Genomic DNA, 23,201 nt, shown 5'->3' with positions numbered 1-23,201 from the left:
CCAAGGTGACCACCTCAATTTCTTGTCTCCAGAATGTTTGCAATCTGCAGTGCAATGCTGCATCAAGCAGATCATTGATGTTTTGTTCACCAGGATAAATAATTTTATTAGTTTCCCCAGGGAAAAGGAACAGCAGAATGATAGGGCATTGCAATTCTTTCAGCTTGCAGGGTTCCTCAAAGTCCATGGAGTTATTAATGGCTCACATGTGAACATCTAGGCTCCTAGAAACAATGCAATGCTGTTCATGAACTGCAAGAGCTTCACTCCATCAGTATTCAGATATCCAGTGACCAGACACATGGGGTTATGCAGGTCAATGCCCATTTCCCAAGCAGAAGTCATGATTCTTTTATTTTAAGGCAATCCTTTGTGCATTGATTATTTGAACAAGACAGACTTGAAGGAGAGTTCTAGAAGACCAAAGCTTTCCTCTGCAGCCCTGGCAATGACACTCTTCCAAAGTTCACGGTCAGAAAGTGAACACAGATACAAAATTAATACATCTGGTAGGGTGATCATGGAACAGACTTTTGGCATTTTGAAATAATACTTCAGCATGCTTGGGATTGTTTTGCAAGTGTCTTCATTGATCTGCCATTATCCCTGCTTCGAAGCCCTCATGAAGAAGCCCACAGCTTCACTCCATGCTTCCCTTGGCATGACCAGCTGCATTCCTCTGGCCACTCCGCCCTCCCCTCTATACCAAGGAGCTCATGGATTTCTTAGTTACCAAGATCAAGACCGTCCATGAAGCTGCCTCCACAGTGCCTGCCCCTTTTTCCTCAGATTCCAGTCTCCCTCCTTTACAGAGAGCTTGTTGTATACTAGAGCCGAAGGCTTTCATACCAACAGTGTTAGCAGTCCGGAGAGATTCTCCCACTGCGTGAAGGACCTCAGGCAATCAGACCTCTACCCAATCTTGGCAGATGTTTTGAACAGTCTCAAATGACTCCATAATACAATTGCATTCAGATAAGCAAGCCCTAGTTCTTTGGGGACTGCAACTGAGAAAGGGCACTAGTTCCGCTCCCACAACCACCACCAACAGAATCATGCTCCTTCACTGTCACCTCAACTTGCTCCTCACATGTGATCAATGCTTCACCCAGTGCTTCCTTCTCAAGCTTCTGGGGTGGATGCCCTTATTCTGATGCTTGCGACACATGGAATGAGTGATAAAGTATGTTTAAAGATGCTGACTTCTTCTGTAACTGGCTCTCAAGGTTTCCTATAGGAATAGAAGATGGAAGCTGTTAAACTATCGGCTGCATGACACCTCTTCAAATATATTTATATGACAATATACTGTGTGCTGTGGCACTGTACTCGATTATATGCCCGTGTAACACTGTGTGAGTAGACAGACAAGAAAGAACATAAGAAATAGGAGCAGGAGTAGGCCATTTGGCCCCTCGAGCCTGCCCGTCCATTCAATAAGATAGTGGCTGATCTTTGACCTCAACTCCACTATCCCGCACTATCACCATATCCCTTGATTCCCTTAATATCCAAAGAACATGAAAGAAAGAACTTGCATTTATATAGTACTTTATCACAACCCTAGGAGGTCCCAGAATACTTTACAACCAATTGATTACTTTGGAGTGTAGTCACTACTCCTGTGTAGACAAACACAGGAGTCAATTTGTGCACAACAAGCTTCCACAAACAGTAGATAAATTAATAACCAGATAATCTGTTCTAGATGATGTTGCTTGGGGAAGGAATGTTGACCAGGATGCCATACTCTTTGAATTATGCAGTAGTATCTTTTAAATATTTGAGCAGGCAGAGGGGGTCTCTGTTTTAATATGTCATCCATGGATGCACATGCTTGAGAAGGATGATACTTCACCTGAACTTGGGGGATGTCTCTGGCTTCACCCCACCCCACTCAAGGATTTCCAAGGTAGCTTCTTCCAAGGTACTGAGCCTTGCAGTGGCAGGGCCCTCCTCCAATTCAGGTCTACTTCCTCTTGTTATGAGCCAGCTTGTCCTGCAACCAGAGCAATGTTGAAAAGTTGCATGCTGCAGGTAGGTTTTGTTAGAAGGATTTGTTGTAGGAAGCCAAGAGATTCAGTGATAAGTTATAGCCATAATTTGTGTGCTGCTACAGTGTGGACATGCTAAGTGCTTTGCATGGGGCAATACTCAATCTAGAATGTAGTGCAAGAAAATATATCTAGTTGGTATAAGTTAGACTGGAGTAAAAATAATGTAAATTATGTGGCAAAGAAAGGGAGGGGTTTCTGCAACGTGTCCAGGACTGCTTTCCATGTCAGTTTTTTTTAGGCCAACAATGAAAGAGCAGTGCTGAATCTAATTCTAGGAAATTAAGTGGGACAAGTAGGTAATGTAAGGGTAGGGAACATTTACAAACAGCAACCATAACCAAGTTAGATTTTGTATAAAAATTGAAAAGGAGAGTGAATAATCAATGATAAAGGTACTTAGCTGGATAAAAGCCAATTTCAATGAGATAAAAAGGCAACTAATTCAGATAAATTGGAAAAAACTGCACTAACAATGGGAAGTGTTCAAATAGGAAATGATTAAGATACAGACTATACATATTCTCACAATCAAGTGGCACAGCAAATGCTGGAGTTCCTTGGAAGAGTAGAGAAATTAAAATGAGGCTTAAAAAAAAGGCCTGTGACAAATCTGGGGCTAGTAATACTAAAGATCAAGCAAAGTACAGAAAAAATTTGAGGGGAAGCAAAACAGGAGATGAGAAAGACTTAGAGAGGACATGAGAAATGACTAACAAGTAACATAACAGGAAGTTTTAAAGGATTCCATAAACACATGAAAAGTAGAGGAATAGTTAAAGAACAATTGGAGATAAAAGGAAATCATCACAGAGGATGAAGAAATGGCGGAGATACTAAATAAGCAATTTGCCTCGGTTTTCACGAGAATTGTGGTGGGAATGAAATGGTGCAAGAGAAGAAAGTAGAACAATTAGGTAGGATAACTATAGATAAGGAAGTAGCACAGGAAAACTTGGTAGAACTCAGTGGAAAAAGCCCTGATGGCATGGATCCTAGAATGCTGAGGGAAGTCAGATTGGAATTAGCAGAGGCTTTAACCACAAATTTTCAAACATCCTTGGATATGTACTGGAAGGTTGCAAATGTGACATCTTTGTTCAAAAAGGGAGAAAATGATAAACCAGGTAACTATAGACTAGTCAATCTAACATTAGCAATGGGTAAGCTTTTTTAAGCCATAATAAGGATAAAATTAACAATCACCAGGAAAGAAATGGGTTTATTAAGGATAACCAGTGCAGATGTATAAAATGTAAGTTGTGTCTGATAAATCTAATTTTTTGAAGAAATATATTAGTAAAGGAAATGCAATGCATGTTACTAACATGGATTTTCAAATGGCATTTGAAACATAGAAGACTTGTTAATAAAGTTAAGGTGTGTGGTATTAAAAGGAACGTAGCAGCATGGATTGGAAATTGATTAAGAAAGAAAAAAGAAAGACTTGCATTTATATAGCGCTTTTCACGACCACCAGACATCCTAAAGTGCTTTACAGCCAATGAAGTACTTTTTGAAGTGTAGTCACTGTTGTAATGTAGGAAACGATTTTTGTGTTCAAGTCTTTGGAGTGGGACTTGAACCCACAACCTTTTGACTCAGAGGCGAGGTTGCTACCAACTGAGCCACAGTTGACACTAAAGGACAGAAAACAGAGAGTAGTGGGTAACACATGATTTTGGGACTGAAGGGATGTATACAGTGGTGCCTCCCAAGAGTTTGTGTCGGGACCATTGCTCTTCTCAGCACTTATAAGTGATCTGAAAATAGGTATGGGGGCACAATACAAAACTTTATAGACGTTTAGCAAAAGTGCCAGAGGCGACATGAGGAAAACACTTTTTACGCGAGTTGTTATGATCTGGAATGCACTGCCTGAAAGTTGGTGGAAGCAGATTCAATGATAACTTTCAAAAGGGAATTGGATAAATACTTACATAGAATATACAGCACAGAAACAGGCCATTTGACCCAACCAGTCCATGCCAGCGTTTATGTTCCACTCGAGCCAGTTGAAGGGGAATATTTTCCAGGGCTATGGGGAAAGACCAGGAGATTGGAACTAATTGGATAGCTCTTACAGAGAGCTGGCACAGGCATGATGGGCTGAATGGCCTCCTTCCATGCTGTATTATTCTATGATTCCACAATACAAAAATAGGGAACATGATTAACTATGAAGAGAACTGCAAGGAACTTCATGAGGACATAAGCAGATTAGTAGGTTGGGCAAATGGATCACATTTAATGTGGAAAAATGTGAGGTGACACAAGTTGGGAGAAAGACTAAGGAGAGTACTTATACACTAAAAATTGTGGAACTTTAAAAGTACAAGAGCAGAGAGGCTTAGGGGTGTTAACATTCAAGTAGCTAAAAATAGGAGGATAAGTTGATAAAGCTCTTTATAACATTTTTAAAAACACATATGGGATCCTAGGTTTTATAATTTGGAGCATAAAATACAAATGTAGAAGTAATGCTAAATCATTAGTTATGCCGAAGTTCGAATTTGTGACCAGTTTTGGGTGTCCTATTTAGAAAGAATGTCAAGGACATGGATAAGGTACAGAGCGATTCATTAAGATGATACCAAGGATGAGAAACAAGAGAAACTTTAGCTCTTTTCATTAGAACAGAGTAAGTTAAGAGGCAATCTGATAGAGGTGTTCAAAATTATGAGGGATTTTGATAAGGTGATTTGAGATAAATTAGTTCCACTGGATAGTGAGTTGGGAACTAGAGGGCATAAATTTAAGGTTATCACCAAAGAACAAAGGGAGCGGTTAGAAGAACTTTTATATAGAGAGTTGCTTGGATCTGGAATGTCCTACCAGAAACAATGGTGGAAGTAGCATCCATAATAGCTTTTAAAAAGGATTGAATAAATTTTGACAAATAAAAAAATAAAAGGGTATGGGGAAAGGGCTAAAGAATGAGTCGAAGTGGATAGCCCTTCAGAGGGTTGGCACAGTCACAGTGGGCCTAATGGCTTTGCTCTATTATATAAAATGATAAGATTCTGCAAGGTAAAGGTGTACAAACATCAGCCCATAAATTCAACTGATCTGACCAATAAAGCTTTTGCCATTTCCCATATTCTTTGCACGTTTGACCAATCAGGAAGCAGCCTTTTGTCAGTTCCTCAGGCTTTGGACGAAAAAGAGGCCTCAAAGGGACCCTCAATTTTCATGTGTATTGGGGTCCACCATTTTGTATAAAGGGGATCACACATTTTGTGTATATGCAAGTCTTACTTTTGGGGGTCTCAGTTTTGTGTGTATGGGGCTCTCATATGTTTGTGAATGGTGCTTGCATTATTGCATATTCATATGTAGCCCACTCACGGATTTTGCACGTGTCCCCAGCTCCCAGCTCCAAAAGGTTGAACTCCCTGGTGTAAAGTACTGGTAGGTACTAGGTAGCCTTTCCAAAAACATCTTCCTAATTTGGAACCATTCCCTCTGGGTGCTGAGGACTGCATTTACAAATCAGATCCTACTGAACTCTTTTGGGGAAGGGTGTCCTGGAGAGCCACACAGACAGCTTGATTTCCCCTACGTTTTGCTTCAGAACCTCCATTTATGCAACTGAATACCTGGGTGTTCTTGCATAATACGAATAGGCAAAAATGCTACATTTTTGGCTTTCAAAGAGTTCTTTCTCATTAAAAGGCTGATGCCGTCCTTTGAATAACTGAAGCAACTCCAATTAGCCTGCTTTCAAATCTCCTGGCTCCCAACAATTGGCAGATTGCACATCAGGAGCTCCCAATGAATTAAATCTGACGCTGCAAGGTTCCTCCGGGTTGGCTGTCTGCTACTTGGGTGGGCACAAAAGTTGCACCACAACATTTTTGTCACATTCACCCACATCTTAGAAAGCCTTAACTCCTGTTTATCTAGTGTCCCACATTTTATGAAATTACCTTTACTATATTTAATCAGAATTCTTTCCACACCACAGAATTTTTAAAAATTGTAAATGTGCCAATGTGCAGCATTTGTGAACATGCAGCATATTTCAGAAAAAGAGAAGAATAAAATGTAACTCTCTTGGTTTGATTTTACTGTACTACAATGAGAAAGGATCCTAATTGATTCCAAGCTCTGTTGAATTTTCCTTTGTTGTTCACACAAATTAACCATTTGAATTGACAAGTAAAGTTTTATTCTTGTAGAGCTATACGGGGTGAGAACAGAAGCATGAGGTAGGTGGCGTAGTCAGCCATGTTTTCTTTTGCCACTGCAAATGTGTTTGTGCAGCAATAGCTATACTGATGGAAGAGTCTAATTTTATGTAACAATTGGAAATCCCATTGGCCCATTTTGTATTTATGCTGATTCAACTCCTATTCTTAACTATACGTGAAAACTTAGTGGAATGAGTCCACGATGCAAAATTTGCCCCAAATGTATTTCCTACTTTGCCAGTGATGGCACATGGGCCTAGAAATTGGATGGTGCGGCGCCCATTTTTTAGACACGAAACGTGTGCCTGAGCCTCCAATATGGAGGCGTGTGCTCATTGCAAGCTGGAAGTGCACTGTCCGCCATATTGATATGGCCAAAAAAAAGGGCGTCCAGGGCCCGCGGCTGAAACAAATATTAGGCCCTTGCATATGCAAATAAGGGGCCTAACGCCTGTTTGAGGCGCCCTGTGTAAAAGTGTGTTGGCCTGAACACAGCCGGTGCTGGGACGGCTGTGATCTGGAAAACCTGCCTTACATGCGACTTTAAAGGGACTGCTGTAGGCCGCCACCAAAAAGGTAAGTTTTTACCAAATACTTAGCTGAATCTGCAGCCGGGTGGTATAGGAGTGCTCCCCCTGGCTCCACTGCAGTTCTGCAGACCATTGCCAGCCCACAGTTCTTCCCCCTCCCAATTGCCTTCCTTCCCGATCGCCATCCTTCCTAATCACCTTCCCTTCTCGATCACCCCCCTGCTCCTGGCCAACTTCCCTTCCCCTTTAAGCACTTACCTGAGGCCACTGCCAGCAACACAGCTGCCCAAAATTCCAAGCCTGTTCATCTACGAGCTGCCAGGGAACGCCCTGTAAGTGGCCGCAGCTCTCCAGTCACATTTAAAAGAGGCCAATATCGTGAGCATCTATCCGTTCAGGAGCTGGGATCATTCCCTGCACCCAAGCCAGCATGAACACATTTTTAGGTCATGAGCACTTAAGATTGAGATGGTCTCTAGGGCAACAGGAAGTAGGTTTCTAAGGCTGAAGATGAGTCTACTGGGATTGTCTTTCTGTTGTCGCAATCAATTTGTAATTAATGAGAATTTTTAACATCATACTAAAAAAAATTGTAATTCTTCAAAGTACACAGATTCTGTGTGGAGCAGTCCTTTTAAATTTAGTTCAACATATTAAGTGCCTCACAAAATTCACCAACGGTCAAATGCAAACAACATCTCTGCAGTACTGTCCCTTATTTCAAGGTGTAATGTTTAACCAAAGTCAAATAGTACTGTTCCAGATTCTGATCCTTTTGTACACCTTCTTTTCACATGAAGCTCTGCAGCACTAACCTTGTGGACTCAGCAATACATTTCTAGGAGATTGGTGATTGGAATATTGTGGTTGCTCGTAGAGAGTACAACAAAATGCAGCCATTTTGTTGTTGGCTGTTCCATGTTATAATTGATGCTGTTCCCTTAAGGCTGATTCTTTGTTTGCAGGTGGAGATGGGGCATCTGCTGACCATTTTTTTCTGGATCAGTATGTGGCAGTGACCAATTATGACAAACAGGAAAGCACCGAGATCAACCTGCATCAGGGGCAAGTAGTGGAAGTAATAGAGAAAAATGAATCTGGTAAGTTATTTTTGGCAAACCACACAAATTTAGCTGTCTAATGTTGAGATATGAACACTAATTTAACCATTTCTATCCAAATCTCTCACCCTCCATTTTGTAAAACTGCAGCAATGGACCATTTCAATTCCCATTTTGCATTGAATGTTTACCTGGTTCTAAAGCTCACACCTGTACTACACTAACATGTCTGTGATCCTTGCAGCCTGTGAATTACAATCATTCTTTGTTCTATTGGACTGAAAATGATTCTGGTGTTGCTTGGAAAGAGTTTAGCTACTATTAATCCCCTTATTAATATCTGGCTAACAGGTTGGAAGATTGTGCAGGAAAATGCAAGTATCAACAAGGCAATGCGATTAAGCCCCCTTCGCTTACTAAGTGTCCTGTGCTGCTACTGGATTTTTATAGAATTATTTTTATTGTTCTAAATATCTATCACTCAATCCCTATTGGCTTTAATGGGAAAGAAAACTCTCGAGAGGTAAATACCATAAATATTAAGTACCTACCTCTGGAGCAGTCATAGGTATCGACTTAATAGTGATTAAATAAATGGTTTATCAAAATAACTGAAGATTTATCTGTGATTTGTGGGGTTCTTCAGTGGAGATCAGTGTATATCCATTTTAATGAACTGCTCTATAACATGCTGCTCTGTCCATGAGATTGATTAGTTTTAGAAACCACAGGTTGTTTTAATTTTGTATCAGTTTTTGCAGTCTTCACTGAGTTCAGGAGCAAAGAAGTCTTACTCCAATTATATAGGGCCGTGGTGAGACCACACCTGGAGTACTGTGTATAATTTTGGTCTCCTTACCTAAGGAAGGATATACTTGCCATAGAGGGAGTGCAACAAAGGTTCACGAGATTGATTCCTGGGATGGCGAGACTGTCATATGAGAAGAGATTGAGTAAACTAGGCATGTATTCTCTTGCATTCAGAAGAATGAGAGGGGATCTCATTGAAGCATACAAAATTATTACAGGGCTTGATAGGGTGGATGCTGGGAGAATGTTTCCCTTGGCTGGGGAGTATAGAACCAGGGGCCACAGCCTCAGGATAAAGGGTAGGCCATTCAGGACTGAGATGAGAAGAAATTTCTTCACACAGACGGTGGTGAATCTTTGGAATTCTCTACCCCAGAGGACTGTGGAGGCTCAGTCATTGGGTATATTCAAAACAGAAGTAGATAGATTTCTGACTAGTAAGGGCATCAAGGGATATGGCGATAGGGCCAGTGAATGGAATTGAGACAGAAGATCAGTTATGATCTCATTGAATGGTGGAGCAGGCTCGAAGGGCCGAATGGTCTACTCCTGCTCCTATTTCTTATGTTCTTATGAGTGTTTTCTTTTTTGTACATTCCATTATTCGAGTATATTCCCATATTCAGAGCTTCCTGGGGCCATGCATACATGAGGGCAGATGTCCACCTCCCAACGCCCTTCCACTGCTGCTCCTAAAGTGGCTGCCCGGTGATGTGTAAGAGCAGTCCAGGAGCTACTTGCCCCAAATATTTCCCTCAGCCCATGGAAAAATGTTGCAACTGCAAGTATCTTCCCACAGCAGTATGGATGTGAATCCAGCAGAGTAGCCCCACCAGTTTCCTTGGTATAGTGCTTGATTTATATCCAGTATATAGTTTCCCCTAGGGATTGATAAATAATAGATACCCGGCCTCATTTGGACTGCAGTAACCTTAAGACCCATCAGTATGTGGTTAGACTTCACATGGTAACTTAAATGTTCTTCATTAGGTAACGTGCTGCTTTGCTGCCACTAGGCTTTGCATTAACTACAACAGCAGTGCAGTACATGTGTTAATATTGTGCTGGTTTCCTGTTCAAACTGACCAAAATGCTAGAATCCTGCCAGGTTTACACTGGAGTACCTCAGAACAGAGTTTTTTCTACAACCATCACTTCACGAGTAAATATATATTTGAATCACCCCAGAGCAAAATTCTTATGAAAATCGGGTTTCTATGTCTATATCTTTATATTGCAAGCTTGTTAGATCTTCAGAATGAGAAAAACAATTATTTTCTACATTATTTTGAAATGAAGCATTTATTCCTAGTAATACCGTAAATAGGCTTTTTGTGGTTTTCCTGTTGCAATCAAATGGTTGCTGAATGACAAGATACATAATCCATAATTTACCAGCCATTTTTTTAAGATGCCAATTAAAACCGATTATTGTCTACTCCACAAATCCAGTTCTAGTTCTGTAAATTTACCCATGACTGTAAAAGTAAGACCATTTTAGCTCTCTTTTATGGTCATGTAAATGGAGAGGATGAAAAGTAATTCTGTAAGAACCATATTCCATTACAGTCTTAGAAAAAGTCCACTGAAAGAACCTGGAGCGAGGTACTCCTGTTAGGTGCACTGTCTGACTTATGGCTGATTTTACCCAGTGGCGATAATTACTGCTAAGTAAAATGTATTCCTCAGGCTGGCTTTGAGGCAGTTGAGTAATTTACATTGACCGACATAAGCAGCCGAAGTATAAAGCTACAGATGGATTTTTGCTGATTTCACTATGTAACTGGAAGCCAGGAGGTTTCTGACACAGTTGCTGGTTATTGCAGCGACCAACTGCTCGTCCTTCGCTGGCATGCGTGAGGTTGCAAACTCACCATGTGGAGAAATTCGAGGATGACTTTTTTTGCTAGCACTCGATCAAAGGTGAAAACCTTATCTACAGGGGATTGTTGAGTCTGCTCTCTTGAGAATAATTAGCTGGTTTCTCTTTGACCATATATGTCCATACACCCAAGATTTTGGAGCACAATTAATTCTGTGTAAATAATATAGTTCTGCTGTCAGACATATTGGCTCCTCATTTCTCTGAAAGTTGCTTCCCAACATAATACTCCTCAGGTTCTCAGTTCGTGAAACTGAATGAAGACACAAATAATAAAACAAAACCTCAATTAAAAGGTTGTTTTCTATAAAACAACATTTGTGATCTAAACACAAATACTGACTGGGTACATGATTGAATACTTTTATCACCTCCAGGCTTGACTAATCCAATGCTCTCCCGGCTGACCTCCCATCCTCCACCCCCCATAACCTTCAGTCTATCTCAAATTCTGCTGCTCATATTCTATTGTGCACCAAGTCCCACTTACCCATCATTCCTGTGCTCGCTGACCTACATTGACTTCTGGTCTCCAACACCTCAAATCTGAAATTCTCATCCTCATGTTTACATCGCTTCATGGTCTCACTCCCCCCCATCTCTGTAACCCTTTCACGTCCTACAACCCCCTGAGAAGTCTGCATTCCTCTGGCTCTGGAATTCCTTCCCTAAACCTCTCCGCACCTCACTCTACTCCTTTGACCCTCCTTAGAACCCACCTCTTTGATCAAGCTTTAGCACACGTTCTAAAATCTCTTTCTTTAGCTCAGCATCTATTTTTGTCTGAATAAGCTTCTGTGAAGCGCCTTGGGACGTTTTTCTACATTAAAGACGCTATATAAATGCAAATTGTTGTTGTTGAAATGCTTAACAGCCAAGCAACTTCACCCTGCGATTTGCTGTTACAAGTTTCTGTCCACTATTAGTCTTGATGAAACATAAGAATGTTAATGTCTTGAGAATAGGTGTCAATATGTTACCTTTTTACCATTTATGTTTATTAAATTTGATATGAAAGCTTGATTTTTGTGTTAGTTTTGTCTTGCTCCTCTCCTTTCCCATCATCTCCTTGTGTCCATTTGTAATTTATCAAGCGGCTAAGCAGGTATTGGCTGCTCTATAATCAAGTACGAGGATGTGCAGGAGAGTGACTTGGGTCAACTTGCCCTCCAATATTTTCCTATCTCACTGAGATTGTGAACTGATGATTTGGGGAGTTACAGAAGTAAGTCACCAGTGCCTTGTGTCACCGGCCTTCTTTAATTTGCTTCATTGTCTATGGCAGTGAAAAATTGTTTTGTATTTGGCTGAATAAAATATTTAAATGTTTGTAAAGACATGGTGGCATAGTGGTTAGCACTGTTGCCTCACAGCACCAGGGACCCGGGTTCGAATCTGGCCTCGGGCGACTGTCTGTGTGGAGTTTGCACATTCTCCCCGTGTTTGCGTGGGTTTCCTCCGGGTGCTCCGGTTTCCTCCCACAGTCCAAAGATGTGCGGGTTAGGTTGATTGGCTATGATAAATTGACCCTTAGTGTTAGGGGGATTAAATATGTGGGGTTACGGGGATAGGGTGGGATATGTGTTGGTGTAGGGGTTACGGGGATCGGGTGGGATATGTGTCGGTGCAGGCTCGATGGGCCAAAATGGCCTCTATCTGCACTGTGGGGTTTCTGTGATTTCTGTGATATTTAAAGTGAAATTAGATGAACAATATGTAGTCATTTCTTTATTATAGCTATAAAAGAATTAAGGATGACCTTGAGATATGATGGTTGATATATAATGTAATATAATATGATCAAATATGGACTTCCCTTGCCCATTAATTTTAATCCATGGGTTTCAGTTACTAAAAAAAAGGAAAAATGTTTATCTAATGCCACACTTTATGATAGTTCTGTAGTTCTTAATATTGAGAGGCAATGGCTCGATGTTGCCGTTTGCAGAGGCATGGAAAAGTCATACTGTAAATTAATAGTACTGTGCAAACAGAAGGAAATAGTATGGGTCAATCCACAGTGAAAAGCATTGACATAAACATGGAACAGATTCAAGGCAATCTGGATTGTAAGGAAATCAGTCTAGACTGTTGGCAACACTCCATCATCATTTGTTCATGCTACAGTTCAGTTCCGTTATAACACTGTTTTACTAAGTTGAGCTGATGAATTGTGGTTTATAATAATCATTAAATAAATGTAGTTTGGTAACCCAAATTCTAGCCCCTTTTCAGAATATGATTGCTGACTTGTATCAGTAAAATATAACAAGATTATAATCATGTTCATTTCTTACTCCATTTTCCAAGTTTATGTCTGCCTCCTTAAGCCTTCTTCCCTCCACATTATTTCCTAGAGGACATAGAGATCATTTATCCCAAGGATTGTGTGCATAATGCTATTCAAGCAACTATTGGAAGGTCTATGAGAGTGACATGAGTAACTCTCACCCTCGCTCTACTCAGCTCTTCCAGCACAGCCAGCAGAATTCATGAGCTCTAGTTGCAGGAACAAAGGTGAAGGAGGGGGAAGAGAGAGAGTCTTTGGTTTATCAAAGCATGGTGCAACACATCAGTGGACATATTTGTTACAGGTTTAATTCTTGTTTCAGTCTCCTGAGCACTGGTTCAAATTTTAACTTTTTCGGGCATGATCTGATTTCTAAGCCAGTCGATCAACTGGGTAAAAAATTTGCTTATCACCAGAAGCATGCGTCTTGAGTCAAACTTACTTGCCTCAGGCAAATTTTAGCCTTTAGACTGAGCAGCTGTACCCTAGAAGCATCACTTAGAGGAAAAAGCTAACCGCCTCCAAAATGCCTCAACTCAAATTTCACCTCCTGGGTAGAGAGATATTGATTACAGCAATGGGGAAGTCTATAGATCAGAATTCTGCCCCGCTCCTCCAGCTAAAGAAACATATTTGGGGATAGGAAGCCTGTGAGTGGAAAGAAATGGAACATTAAAGCAGCACTGGAATATTAAGGCACTGAGGAAATCATCAGCTAAAGAGGTTTTACAGCTGGAACAGTGATGATACCAAATGCATTAAGCAGTTATTAAAGAGATGGATGCATTTGATGAATTGAAGTTCTTGTGTTTCCAGGGTGGTGGTTTGTGAGCACAGCTGATGAGCAGGGTTGGGTCCCTGCCACGTGTCTGGAGGCCCAGGATGGAGCTCAGGATGACCTTTCTATTGTTAGTGCCAAGCCAGGGGAAGGTAAGCAGCCAAAACTAACAAGGAGTTTTATTCAGATAATACTTGTTGTGTTACAACTTAAAAGGCTTATTTCTAGCTTTCTTTTGTAACTGAATAAACATAGTTATTTTTAAAGCTTGGATATTATGAAACTACCTTTATGCACAAGCATATCTGTTATGCTGAAAACAAAAATAAACCCTATTAAACCAAACTAAAGTTGCCAAAAATTCTGAAAACTTCCATATATAAAAGTAATCTAAAACATTTTAAAACCATATAGCAATAATATTAAAAAGGGCTTCTGCCAATCTGGAACACTATTTTCCTTGAGTACTTGGAAATTTGCCCCGGCATAAGGGCAGAATTTAGTTTTCATCCAGATTTGAATTTTGTCAAAAAGTGTTAGTCTTGGCTCAGTGATAGTATTCCTGCCTCCAAGTCAGAAGATCATGGGTTCAAGCCCCACTCTAAGACTTGAGCACATAATGTAGGCAGACATTTCAGTACAGTACTAAGAGAGTGCTACATTGTTGGAGGCATCATCTTTTGCTTGAAATGAAGATCCATCTGCCCTCTCAGATGAATGTAAAAGATCCCATGACACCATTTGAAGAAGAGCAAAGGAGTTCTCCCACTGTCCTGGTCAACATTTATCCCTCAACAGCCATTACTGAAAAAACAGATTATCTAGCCATTGGTCTCATTTCTGTTTCTGGGACCTTGCTGTGCGCAAATTGGCTGCTGTGTTTCCCCACATTACAACAGTGACAACACTTCAAAAGTACCACTAGATTGTAAAGTGTTTTGTGACACCCTGAGGTCATGAAAGATACTATGTCATTCAAGTTCTTTGTCATTACCTCTCCTTCCTCCCAGGTTAGTCACAGATGCTGGTAAAATAGCAGCTATGCTCAGGGAGGGGGTTAGACTGACTATTCACTCCTTGTAGAAAAGTACTCACAGATTTGAGCACAGTTGCGAGCCACTCACAAGTACAGGAAACTTTGTGATATCCGGCACCGATGGGACCGGCGTGTTGCCGATCTATCAAAACTGCCGGACATACAAAGTTAATGTTGAAGCATACGGAGATTTTCATCTCCGTATCTGACAACAAACACTGTTGCAACAGCTTCTAAAGAGTCGGCTGCAGCTGCAAGCGTCTGTAGCTGAAGCTGTTGCTATAGCTACAGACCTTGCAGTGGCTGACTGGGGGGAAAAAAAAGAACGAGATCTAAAAAAACTTACAGAAAACGGCTCCTGATTTTTGCTGTTAGATCGAGTATTCCAGGCATACAACCTCCGGATAAACCAAAGTTTCCTGTAGCATGTGTTTTTGTACTTTTTAAAAATAAATGTGTAGTACAGGTTGAACATCCTGAATCCAGCAACCTCAGGACTGAGGCCGAGCTGGTTTTCGTGTTTTTCCGGACTTCGGACGTGTTTCTGATGTCCGAAGTCCGGAAATATCGCAACTTGGGCTCGGGCATTTCCGGACTTCGGACATCAGAAACACGTTCCGAGTCTGGAAATGCTTGGATCCAGCTGGCAGTGGAAACAATGTGTCCGGATTCCGGAACATTTTACAGATTCCGGACGACCCTGCCACCAATCAACCCGGATTCCGGAACTCCGGATTTTGGGCGCTCAACCTGTAATAAGTATTTTGAAATACTTAGGGCTCGATTTTTAAGGAAGGAGGCGGGTTGATGGCGGGCCTGCTGCTCGCGTCTTCCGGACCCGCTCCCAGTTGCCGCCGCCTCGCAGATGAGATTTTAGGTTGATTGGCCTCGTTGCGGCCGACGAGCAGGTCCCTCCAGGCAATTGCTTGCAGTGTGTCAGATTCTCGCCTCTGATGACGCGTTGTTTCAGTAAAGATTTAAAGGGTCCATGTCCCCTTTGCAAAAGCATTAGCTTTTTTCTGTCACAAGTGCTGGCTGCTGCAGGAATGGCAGTGCCAAAAACTAAGGCTGCATCCAGGTTCAATGAGGGCTCCCTCCATGCTCTTGTGGACGGAGCTAGAGGATGCCAGGAGGTCCTCTTCCCTGGAAACAGAAAGAGGAGGCTTCCTCAGCAAAGCGAGGCAGCTTGACTGCAAATTGCTGAGGTGAATTTGAGGTCTGTGTGCAGACGCACATGGGTTCAGTGTCGAAAAAGGTTTAATGATCTGCTGAGATCACCTAAAGTGTGGCCTCTGTGTTCTGGGAAATGGAAGTTCAAGAGTGAGGGCTCAGGGCGAATGCCATGTAGAATGTTGGTGGTGACACTGAGCGCAAACCACCGTTTATTGGGCAGATGATACCTGGAGTTTTGAGAATGTGGGACTTATATTCATCTCTATGTGCCAGCCACCTGTGGTTGAAGCGTAAGCTTACTCTAATATGGCATGGATGAGTGCATCCCTTGCCTGACGGCCAGCAATGTGGTCGCCTGCTGCTGGATTGGCCACATCCGGCCCCGTAAGGCGTCGCTCCCCGTCCTCCTCATCCTCTTCCCCTTCCTCATCTTCCGAGGAGGCTGTGTGCTGAGCCACTTGTTCATGCAGCAGCACTAAGCCACTCCTGTGTGATGTTGTGCAGGGCACAGCAGACCACGATGATTCTGGACACCCTGGCTGGTGCATGCTGCAAGGATCCACCAGACCTGTCTCTGCATCGGAAACACATTTTGAGCAAGCTGATGCTTCTGGTGGATATGTGACTCACATTGTACCACTCCTCAGCATCGTTTGATGGCCTCCTCATCGGTGTCATTAGCCACTTTTTCAGGGGATAGTCCTTGTCGCCAAGAAGCCATGCGGAAAGTTGGGTTGGCGGATGGAAGAGCTGAGGCACAGTAGACTGGCGCAGGATGAAGGAGTCATGGCAACTGCCAGGGTACTTTGCGCAAACATGCATGATGATGTTCCTGTGGTGACACACCAGTTGGACGTTCAGGGAGTGGAAGCCCTTGCGGTTGACAAATGCAGCTGGGTTGTGATAGGGGGCCCTCATGGCTACATGTATGCAATCTATGATGCCCTGCACCATTGGCAAGTCTGCCATATTGGCAAAGCCAACCGCACGCGCGGCCACACTTGGGCCATCTGTGGAGAAGTGGATATAATTGTGCGCCTTTGCAAAGAGGGCATCGGTGACCTGTGTGATGCCCTCTTTGCAAAGGTGCGGCTGACTAGGAGATGCCGCTGATGTCTGCAGCTGATCCTTGGAAGGAGCCCGAAGCAAAGAAGTTGAGTGCAATGGTGACTTTGACAGCCACAGGTAAGGAGTGTCCACATGCTCCTCTGGGCTCCAGGTGTTGGTGCAGCATTGTGCAGATGTCAGCTACTACGTCTCTCGAAAGTCTCAGCCTCCTTTGGCACTGCTGCTCAGTCATGCTGAGGAAGCTGATCCTCTGCCTGTAAACCCTGTGTTGGGGGTATCTCCTGCAGCGCGGTGCAGCCCTGCGCTGAGGCCCTCCGCCCTGTGCAGCATCAAGTGGGTGAGGAGGAGGTTGGTGCTGCTGCCATGGCTGCTCTTCCCCCGAATCTGACGATCAGGATGAGAGGATATAAATGTTTCCCATCCCGTTGCTATAGATTTCAGTTGAGGCAAGAAGCTTGCAAGCGCACACTCAAAGTGGCCTGAAATTATTCCAATCAGGTAACACTGCAGATGGGTGTCAGCTTGAATAGTCACAAGGTCAGTAGATGTGCAAAATCTTATCCCTAGCCTCCAACAACAAAGTTGTTGCATTTGAATGTCAACCATGTTACAGGAGCGCTTTTAAAGCGCTGCACCAATGGCAACAAATCATGTATCCTAGGAAACTCGTCTCCTTGCAGCTGGCCTGATTCTGACAAGACGGAAAACAGGAGCCAGAAGCACTGGAAACCACTATAAAAATAGGATTAGCAATGCAGTTAACAGGCTCTTAACTGCCTTAACTACTTGTCCCACCGGTTCCCGTCGGGTCAGTTTGGGAGCGGCTGACCCGACACTCACGAAAATAGGGTGGGGGTGGGACGGAGGCGGGTTGGGTGTCTGAAGCCATTTTTTCCGATTTTCACTGCCGACCTGCCTCCCCAGGGTTATTAAAATCGAGCCCTTAGAAACACATGCACTCATGAACATTCCAGCAAGGAAACTGAGAATTTGGGTGGTGGGGGGTGGGAATTTAGAAAGACGAGAGCTGGATGAGAGAGATTAGATGAATAATGCAAAGTGGTTTAACCAGGAGGGATGTTGTGTAATCTGAACCAGAAACCAAGAAGCAATGGCTCCTGCAATGTCTATGGGACGATGGCCTAGAAATTCGGTTGGTAGCACCAGCGATTAGCACCTAAAGAGCCCGAGAATTGGGGCGTTACCCAATTTTCGGGCGGGCACAGTGAATATAGCGCCACCTCCCATATTGAGTATCCTTTTAGCGCCGGCGCTAACTCTTTGCGCGCGCCCGCGGGCGCAGGCAGATCATGACGTCATTTCAGTGTGCAACGCCTTTTTGGCGCCCCGGACCGGATATTCGGTGGCGCCCGGAACCTTTGCGCCTAGCGTTGTTAGTGACAGTTCGATGGAACGTTACCAGGCCCTTCTCGTAGTCGGGGGGTGCTATTTAAAGGGGACAGCTCTAGTATAAAAGCTGCAGCCACTTGGCCTGTTCATTGTGATCGTTGCTGGAGAGAGTTGGTGAGCTACTGTGGAGCAGATTTTTTGGAATTTAGCCTTAGAATACTTGGGACCTTCAAACCTGTCCGGAGCAGTTGGAGCGTTACACCTAACAGCGTTTTGACCGACTGGCATCGGAATGGGAGCTGCTTTGGAGGGCATCGTCCTCATGGCCGGACACTGTGAAGGGGCAGAGAGACGGCGGGAGAGAGGGCCGGGATTGGCCAGAAGGAGGAGGGGCAATGGAGGTCGGCCAATCCGAGGGTACGCTGCGAGGGTATTCAGGCAGCAGGTGTCATACCTTGCAATGTCGGAGGAGCAGTGTGTGCGAAGGCTCCGATTCGGGAAGGAGGTTGTAACTGAGCTATGCCACCTGCTTGCTCAGGATCTGCAGCCGCGTCTACGGTGCAGGACCTCTCTGTCGGTGTCCGTTAAAGTGACTGTTGCCCTCAATTTCTATGCCACCGGATCCTTTCAGTCAGCCACTGGGGACATTGCGAATATCTCTCAGTTTGCAGTCCATTGTTGCATCCGGCAAGTTACAGCTGCCCTTTATAGGCGAAGGCTTCAATTCATCACCTTCCCTCTGAGCCGGAGAAGCAGGCGGAGTGCGCGCAGGGCTTCGCTGCTATTGCGGACTTCCCCATGGTGCAGGGGGCGATTGATTGCACACACGTGGCTTTGCGGGCGCCATTACTGAATCCTGAGGACTTCCGCAACCGCAAGGGGTTCCACTCCCTCAATGTGCAGCTGGTCTGTGACCACCGCCAAATGATCATGGCAGTCAACGCCCAATTCCCAGGGAGCAGCCACGATGACCTCATCCTGCGGCAGACCTCAGTTTGTGACCTTTGAGGGGCCGGCTCGCCCACGAGGCTGGCTTCTTGGGGACAAGGGCTATCCTCTCTGCCCATGGCTCATGACGCCACTCCGTTTGGCCACCACCCCAGCAGAAGAGCTGTACAACAGCTGCCATCAGGCGACCAGGAACATTGTAGAGCACACTATTGGTGTGCTCAAACAGCGTTTCCGCCGTCTGGACCATTCGGGGGGAGCCCTGCAGTACTCGCTGGAGCAAGTGGGTCACATCGTCGTCGTCTGCTGCATGCTCCACAACTTGGTGATTCGACACACCCAGCCAATGCCAGCTGTCCCTCAAGGTCCAGCGGAGGAGGAGGAGGAGGACGAGCACGCGGACGAGGAGGAGGAGGAAGAGCATGCGGAGGAGGAGGAGGAGCATGCGGAGGAGGAGGAGCATGCGGACGAGGAGGAGGAGGAGGAGGAGGAGGAGGAAGATGGGAGGGCTCCTGAAAGTGGAAGGCCCATCCGTCAGAGGCTCATCAGGACTCGGTTCCAGGCCCCTCTGGCGGAATGATGGGTGTCATTCGTTCTTCGGATCTTTGAAAGGCTCTGAAGGCCAGCATGTCTGTAAATAGTAACGTGTACCATTGCAAATTAAAACTTTTCTTTATTGTCACAAAAGTCCTTCCTTCCAGCATAACAACGTCATGTCAACAGAAACCATAACTAACAAAATAACAGTTAACACTTCGGCAAAGCCGCAAAACTAAACAAACCATTTCTAACAATCACAACAGGTGAGGAAGTCCTTGAATTTGGCCAAAGAAACGTCTCTGCACCTCCCTCTACTGCTGGCCCCTTGATGGAGAACGACTTCTCTTTCGCGGTCGGCCCCTTCCCTCCCTGCTGCTCCTACGTAATTGAACCCCAGTGGTGGGGTCAAAGCTGGGGGACGTCTGCTGACTGTGTGGAAGCGCAGAAGCCCCTGAGGGACGGCCTGGCCGACCTCTGGTCTTGGAGGGTGCGGACGCAGGCTGCTTGATCTGAGTATGGCTGGAAGCAGTGTGCCCTGCAGGTGGTGGCAGCTGCACTGCAGACGTACCAGCGGTGGCATGAGCAATGGTCACCTGCCGAGAGAGGACACCTGCACCATGGTCGGACGACACACTAGCTCTCTGTGGGGACCGGTTCGGCTCAACCGCCACAATCGCCTGCTCCACTGATTCCTGGCCTTGTATGGTACTGGAAGGGCCTGGGGTGATCCTAGCTGATGCAGATAGGGTGGCTGCAGTGAGAGTTCGCGTTGCCTCAATCTGGGTGTGGACGAGGCCAGCAAGTGACTGTGTGGCAGCAGTGAGGACCTGTGTGGCAGGTGCCAGTGCTTCGGGGAAGCCCTGGACAGTTCTTTCCATTGCTTCGGACAAGGCTGGAGCAGTCCGTTCCACTGACTCGGACAAGCCCTGGACAGACCTTTCCAGGGATTGTCCGAAGCTCTGAACAGTCCTTTCCATAGCAGCCTCGAAGCCCTGGACAGTCCTCTCCATTGCTGCTCCAAAGTCCAACACACTCTTTGCCAGTGTTTCTATCGACTGAGGCATCCTTCCCACTACAGCCATCAGCTCAGTGTGCCTGAGCCGGGCCTGGGTGCTCATTTCAGCCAGGCTACGCACCTCCTCTGCACTCTGTGCAGCAGTTATCACTCCCTGCCTTGCCCTCCGGGGAGCCGGTGGCTGAACTTGCCTACCCCCCTCGCGTTGCTGCATGCCGCTTGTTCCGGCAACTGGCTCATCAGCAGAGCCCCCCCCCCCCCTCCAGGGAACTACTATCCCCAGTCTGCAGATGTGTACGCTCCCCTGAAGTTGGAACGGATGCTCCGGCTTCCTCCTGATCCTCGCCTCCGGAGGCACTGGCACTGGCAGCTTCAGGGCACAGATCCCGAGTTGGTGATGCAGCATCTGAAAGCAGGGAGGTGGAAGAGTGGCTTTAGCAAAAGGTCAGGTTGGCGGCAAGGCATGCCAGATTGCAGCAAGGCTCTGACATGGCTGCACACTGAGAAAGCATGCTGGCGGGGGGACCAAGTGGAAGGAGACAGCTGAAAAAGGTGAGAGCCTTACCCTCGCTGTCGACAATGGGGTCGGCAGCTGCAGTGGTAACGGGACCACTCAGACGTCCTCCAAGAATCTGGTGCACTCTCTCCTCGAGATCCGTGAGAGTGACCACTTGTGGAGGTCCGCCACCGGTTCGACGCTGGTCCTTGCGGATCGTCGCCAGCTTGGACTGCAGGGGAAAGAAGGGGAAGTTCTGTTACATGATGCCCTGAGTGATCATCTCATGCCCCCCATGGTGCAAGAGCCCTAACATGATGCCTTGAGAGATCATCTCATGCCCCCCATGGTGCAAGAGCCCTTACATGATGCCTTGAGTCAAATGTCCATGTGTGTGCCCAGAAAGGGCCATGGGTGCTTGCTGACAGATGGCCATTGGGGCATCATGGCAACAGGGTGCGCGAAGTCAGGTGCAGATGGAGGGAATCAGAAGTTTGCATAAACAACGCTCACCCTAACGACCCGAGTGAGGTCGTTGAATTTCTTCCTGCACTGAACAGGGCTCCTGGTCGCCATGCTGCTGGAGTTGACCCTCTGAGAAACATCCCTCCAAGCTCGGCGGTAATCCTTTTGATTCGGCCTCCTGCCATTGTCAGGATACAGAACTTCTCGACGGCGCTCCACTGCAGACACCAACTCCTCCAGAGCCTCAGTGCTGAAGCGCTCTGCTCTCTGTATCACCTTCTCCATCCTGACCAAGTTTTTTGCGCCAGAGAAGGAAGAGCGCCGATTCTGAGGCCTACAGGGCGTTGAATGTGGAAGCTGAGGCTGACTGACCCACCCCTTTAAGAGCCGGCCGGCGCCTGGAAGTCTTGTGGTTATCGGTAATTGAGATCACCTGCGCTGCGCCCATCCGCGCCGATATTGGGTAGCGCCGAAGGTTTTGCGCCTTAGGAGGCCCGTGCAACGTCTGAATTCGCGCCTCAATCCCCTTTGGGGGCGATGCAACCCAATATCGCGCCAGGCGGCGATAAGTTTCGTCTGGCTATAAACTTTGCGCAGCGCCAGTTCTAACGCCTCAAGCGGGGCGATACCCAATTTCTAGGCCAATGTGTCTGGCATCTCTTTTCGTTTGACTATGATTTTAGTTATTTACTAGTCGATCTCCTAAAGCCATTGCACACGAGAAGTCAAGTCCAAGTGTGGTCTTCAGGTGGAGCGAGGTTAGTGGATTGAGGATAACTGGACCAGTGTGCACAGTTAGAATTCAAGCAACAACAACAACAACTTGTATTTATATAGCGCCTTTAACGTAGTAAAATGTCCCAAGGCACTTCACAGGAGCATAATTGAACAAAATTTGACACTGAGCCTCATAAGGAGATACAAGGGCAGAAGGAGGTAGGTTTTAAGGAGTGTCTTTAAGGAGGAAAGAGAGGTAAAGAGGCGGAGAGGTTTAGGGAGGGAACTCCAGAGCTTAGGGCTTTGGCAGCTGAAGGCACGGCTGCCAATGGCAGAGCAATTAAAATCGGGGATGCTCAAGAGGCCAGAATTGGAAGGGTGAAGATATCTTGGAGGGTTGTGGGGCTGGAGGAGATTACAGAGATAGGGAGGGGTGAGGCCATGGAGGGATTTGAAAACAAGGATGAGAATTTTAAAATCAAGACCTTGCTTAACCGGGAGCCATTGTAGATCAGCGAGTACAGGGGTGATGGGTGAACAGGACTTAGTGCGTTCTCCTCATTTTAAAGTGATATATTCTGTCCTTATTTTTATATCCGTTATAAATTCCTATTTCCACATTTATAATGGAGAATGCCTACGTAAAACGTGTTATGCTCCAACTGTATTCTCCTGCCAGTGGTGGTGCTTTCAATTAGTAGCTAAAGATCATTTAAGAAACTAAAAGATAAAGATTTTAATGAGATTGAGCATAATCACTTCATAACAAAGATTATTTTAATTCCTGCCTGAAAT

The 23,201-nt window shown here is 45.2% G+C and overlaps 1 protein-coding gene across 2 annotated transcripts in view; it reads left to right on the top strand.

Annotated features, from left to right (window-relative positions):
* The window catches only part of sh3pxd2b (SH3 and PX domains 2B), a 381,839-nt gene that overhangs the window by 327,063 nt on the left and 31,575 nt on the right, over positions 1-23,201 (top strand). For both annotated transcript variants that reach the window (XM_085995331.1, XM_085995333.1), the window contains 2 exons: positions 7,743-7,877; positions 13,637-13,750. In XM_085995331.1, coding sequence (XP_085851457.1) covers positions 7,743-7,877; positions 13,637-13,750 — 249 coding nt within the window. The remainder of the gene's footprint in view (positions 1-7,742; positions 7,878-13,636; positions 13,751-23,201) is intronic.

This window comes from Somniosus microcephalus, chromosome 8 (assembly GCF_052327205.1).
Source record: "Somniosus microcephalus isolate GS21.2 chromosome 8, FLI_Smic_1.0, whole genome shotgun sequence".
NCBI classification, from domain to species: domain Eukaryota; kingdom Metazoa; phylum Chordata; class Chondrichthyes; order Squaliformes; family Somniosidae; genus Somniosus; species Somniosus microcephalus.
Note: the sequence above shows the minus strand (reverse complement) of the source record. Positions and strands in the feature narration are given on the sequence as shown.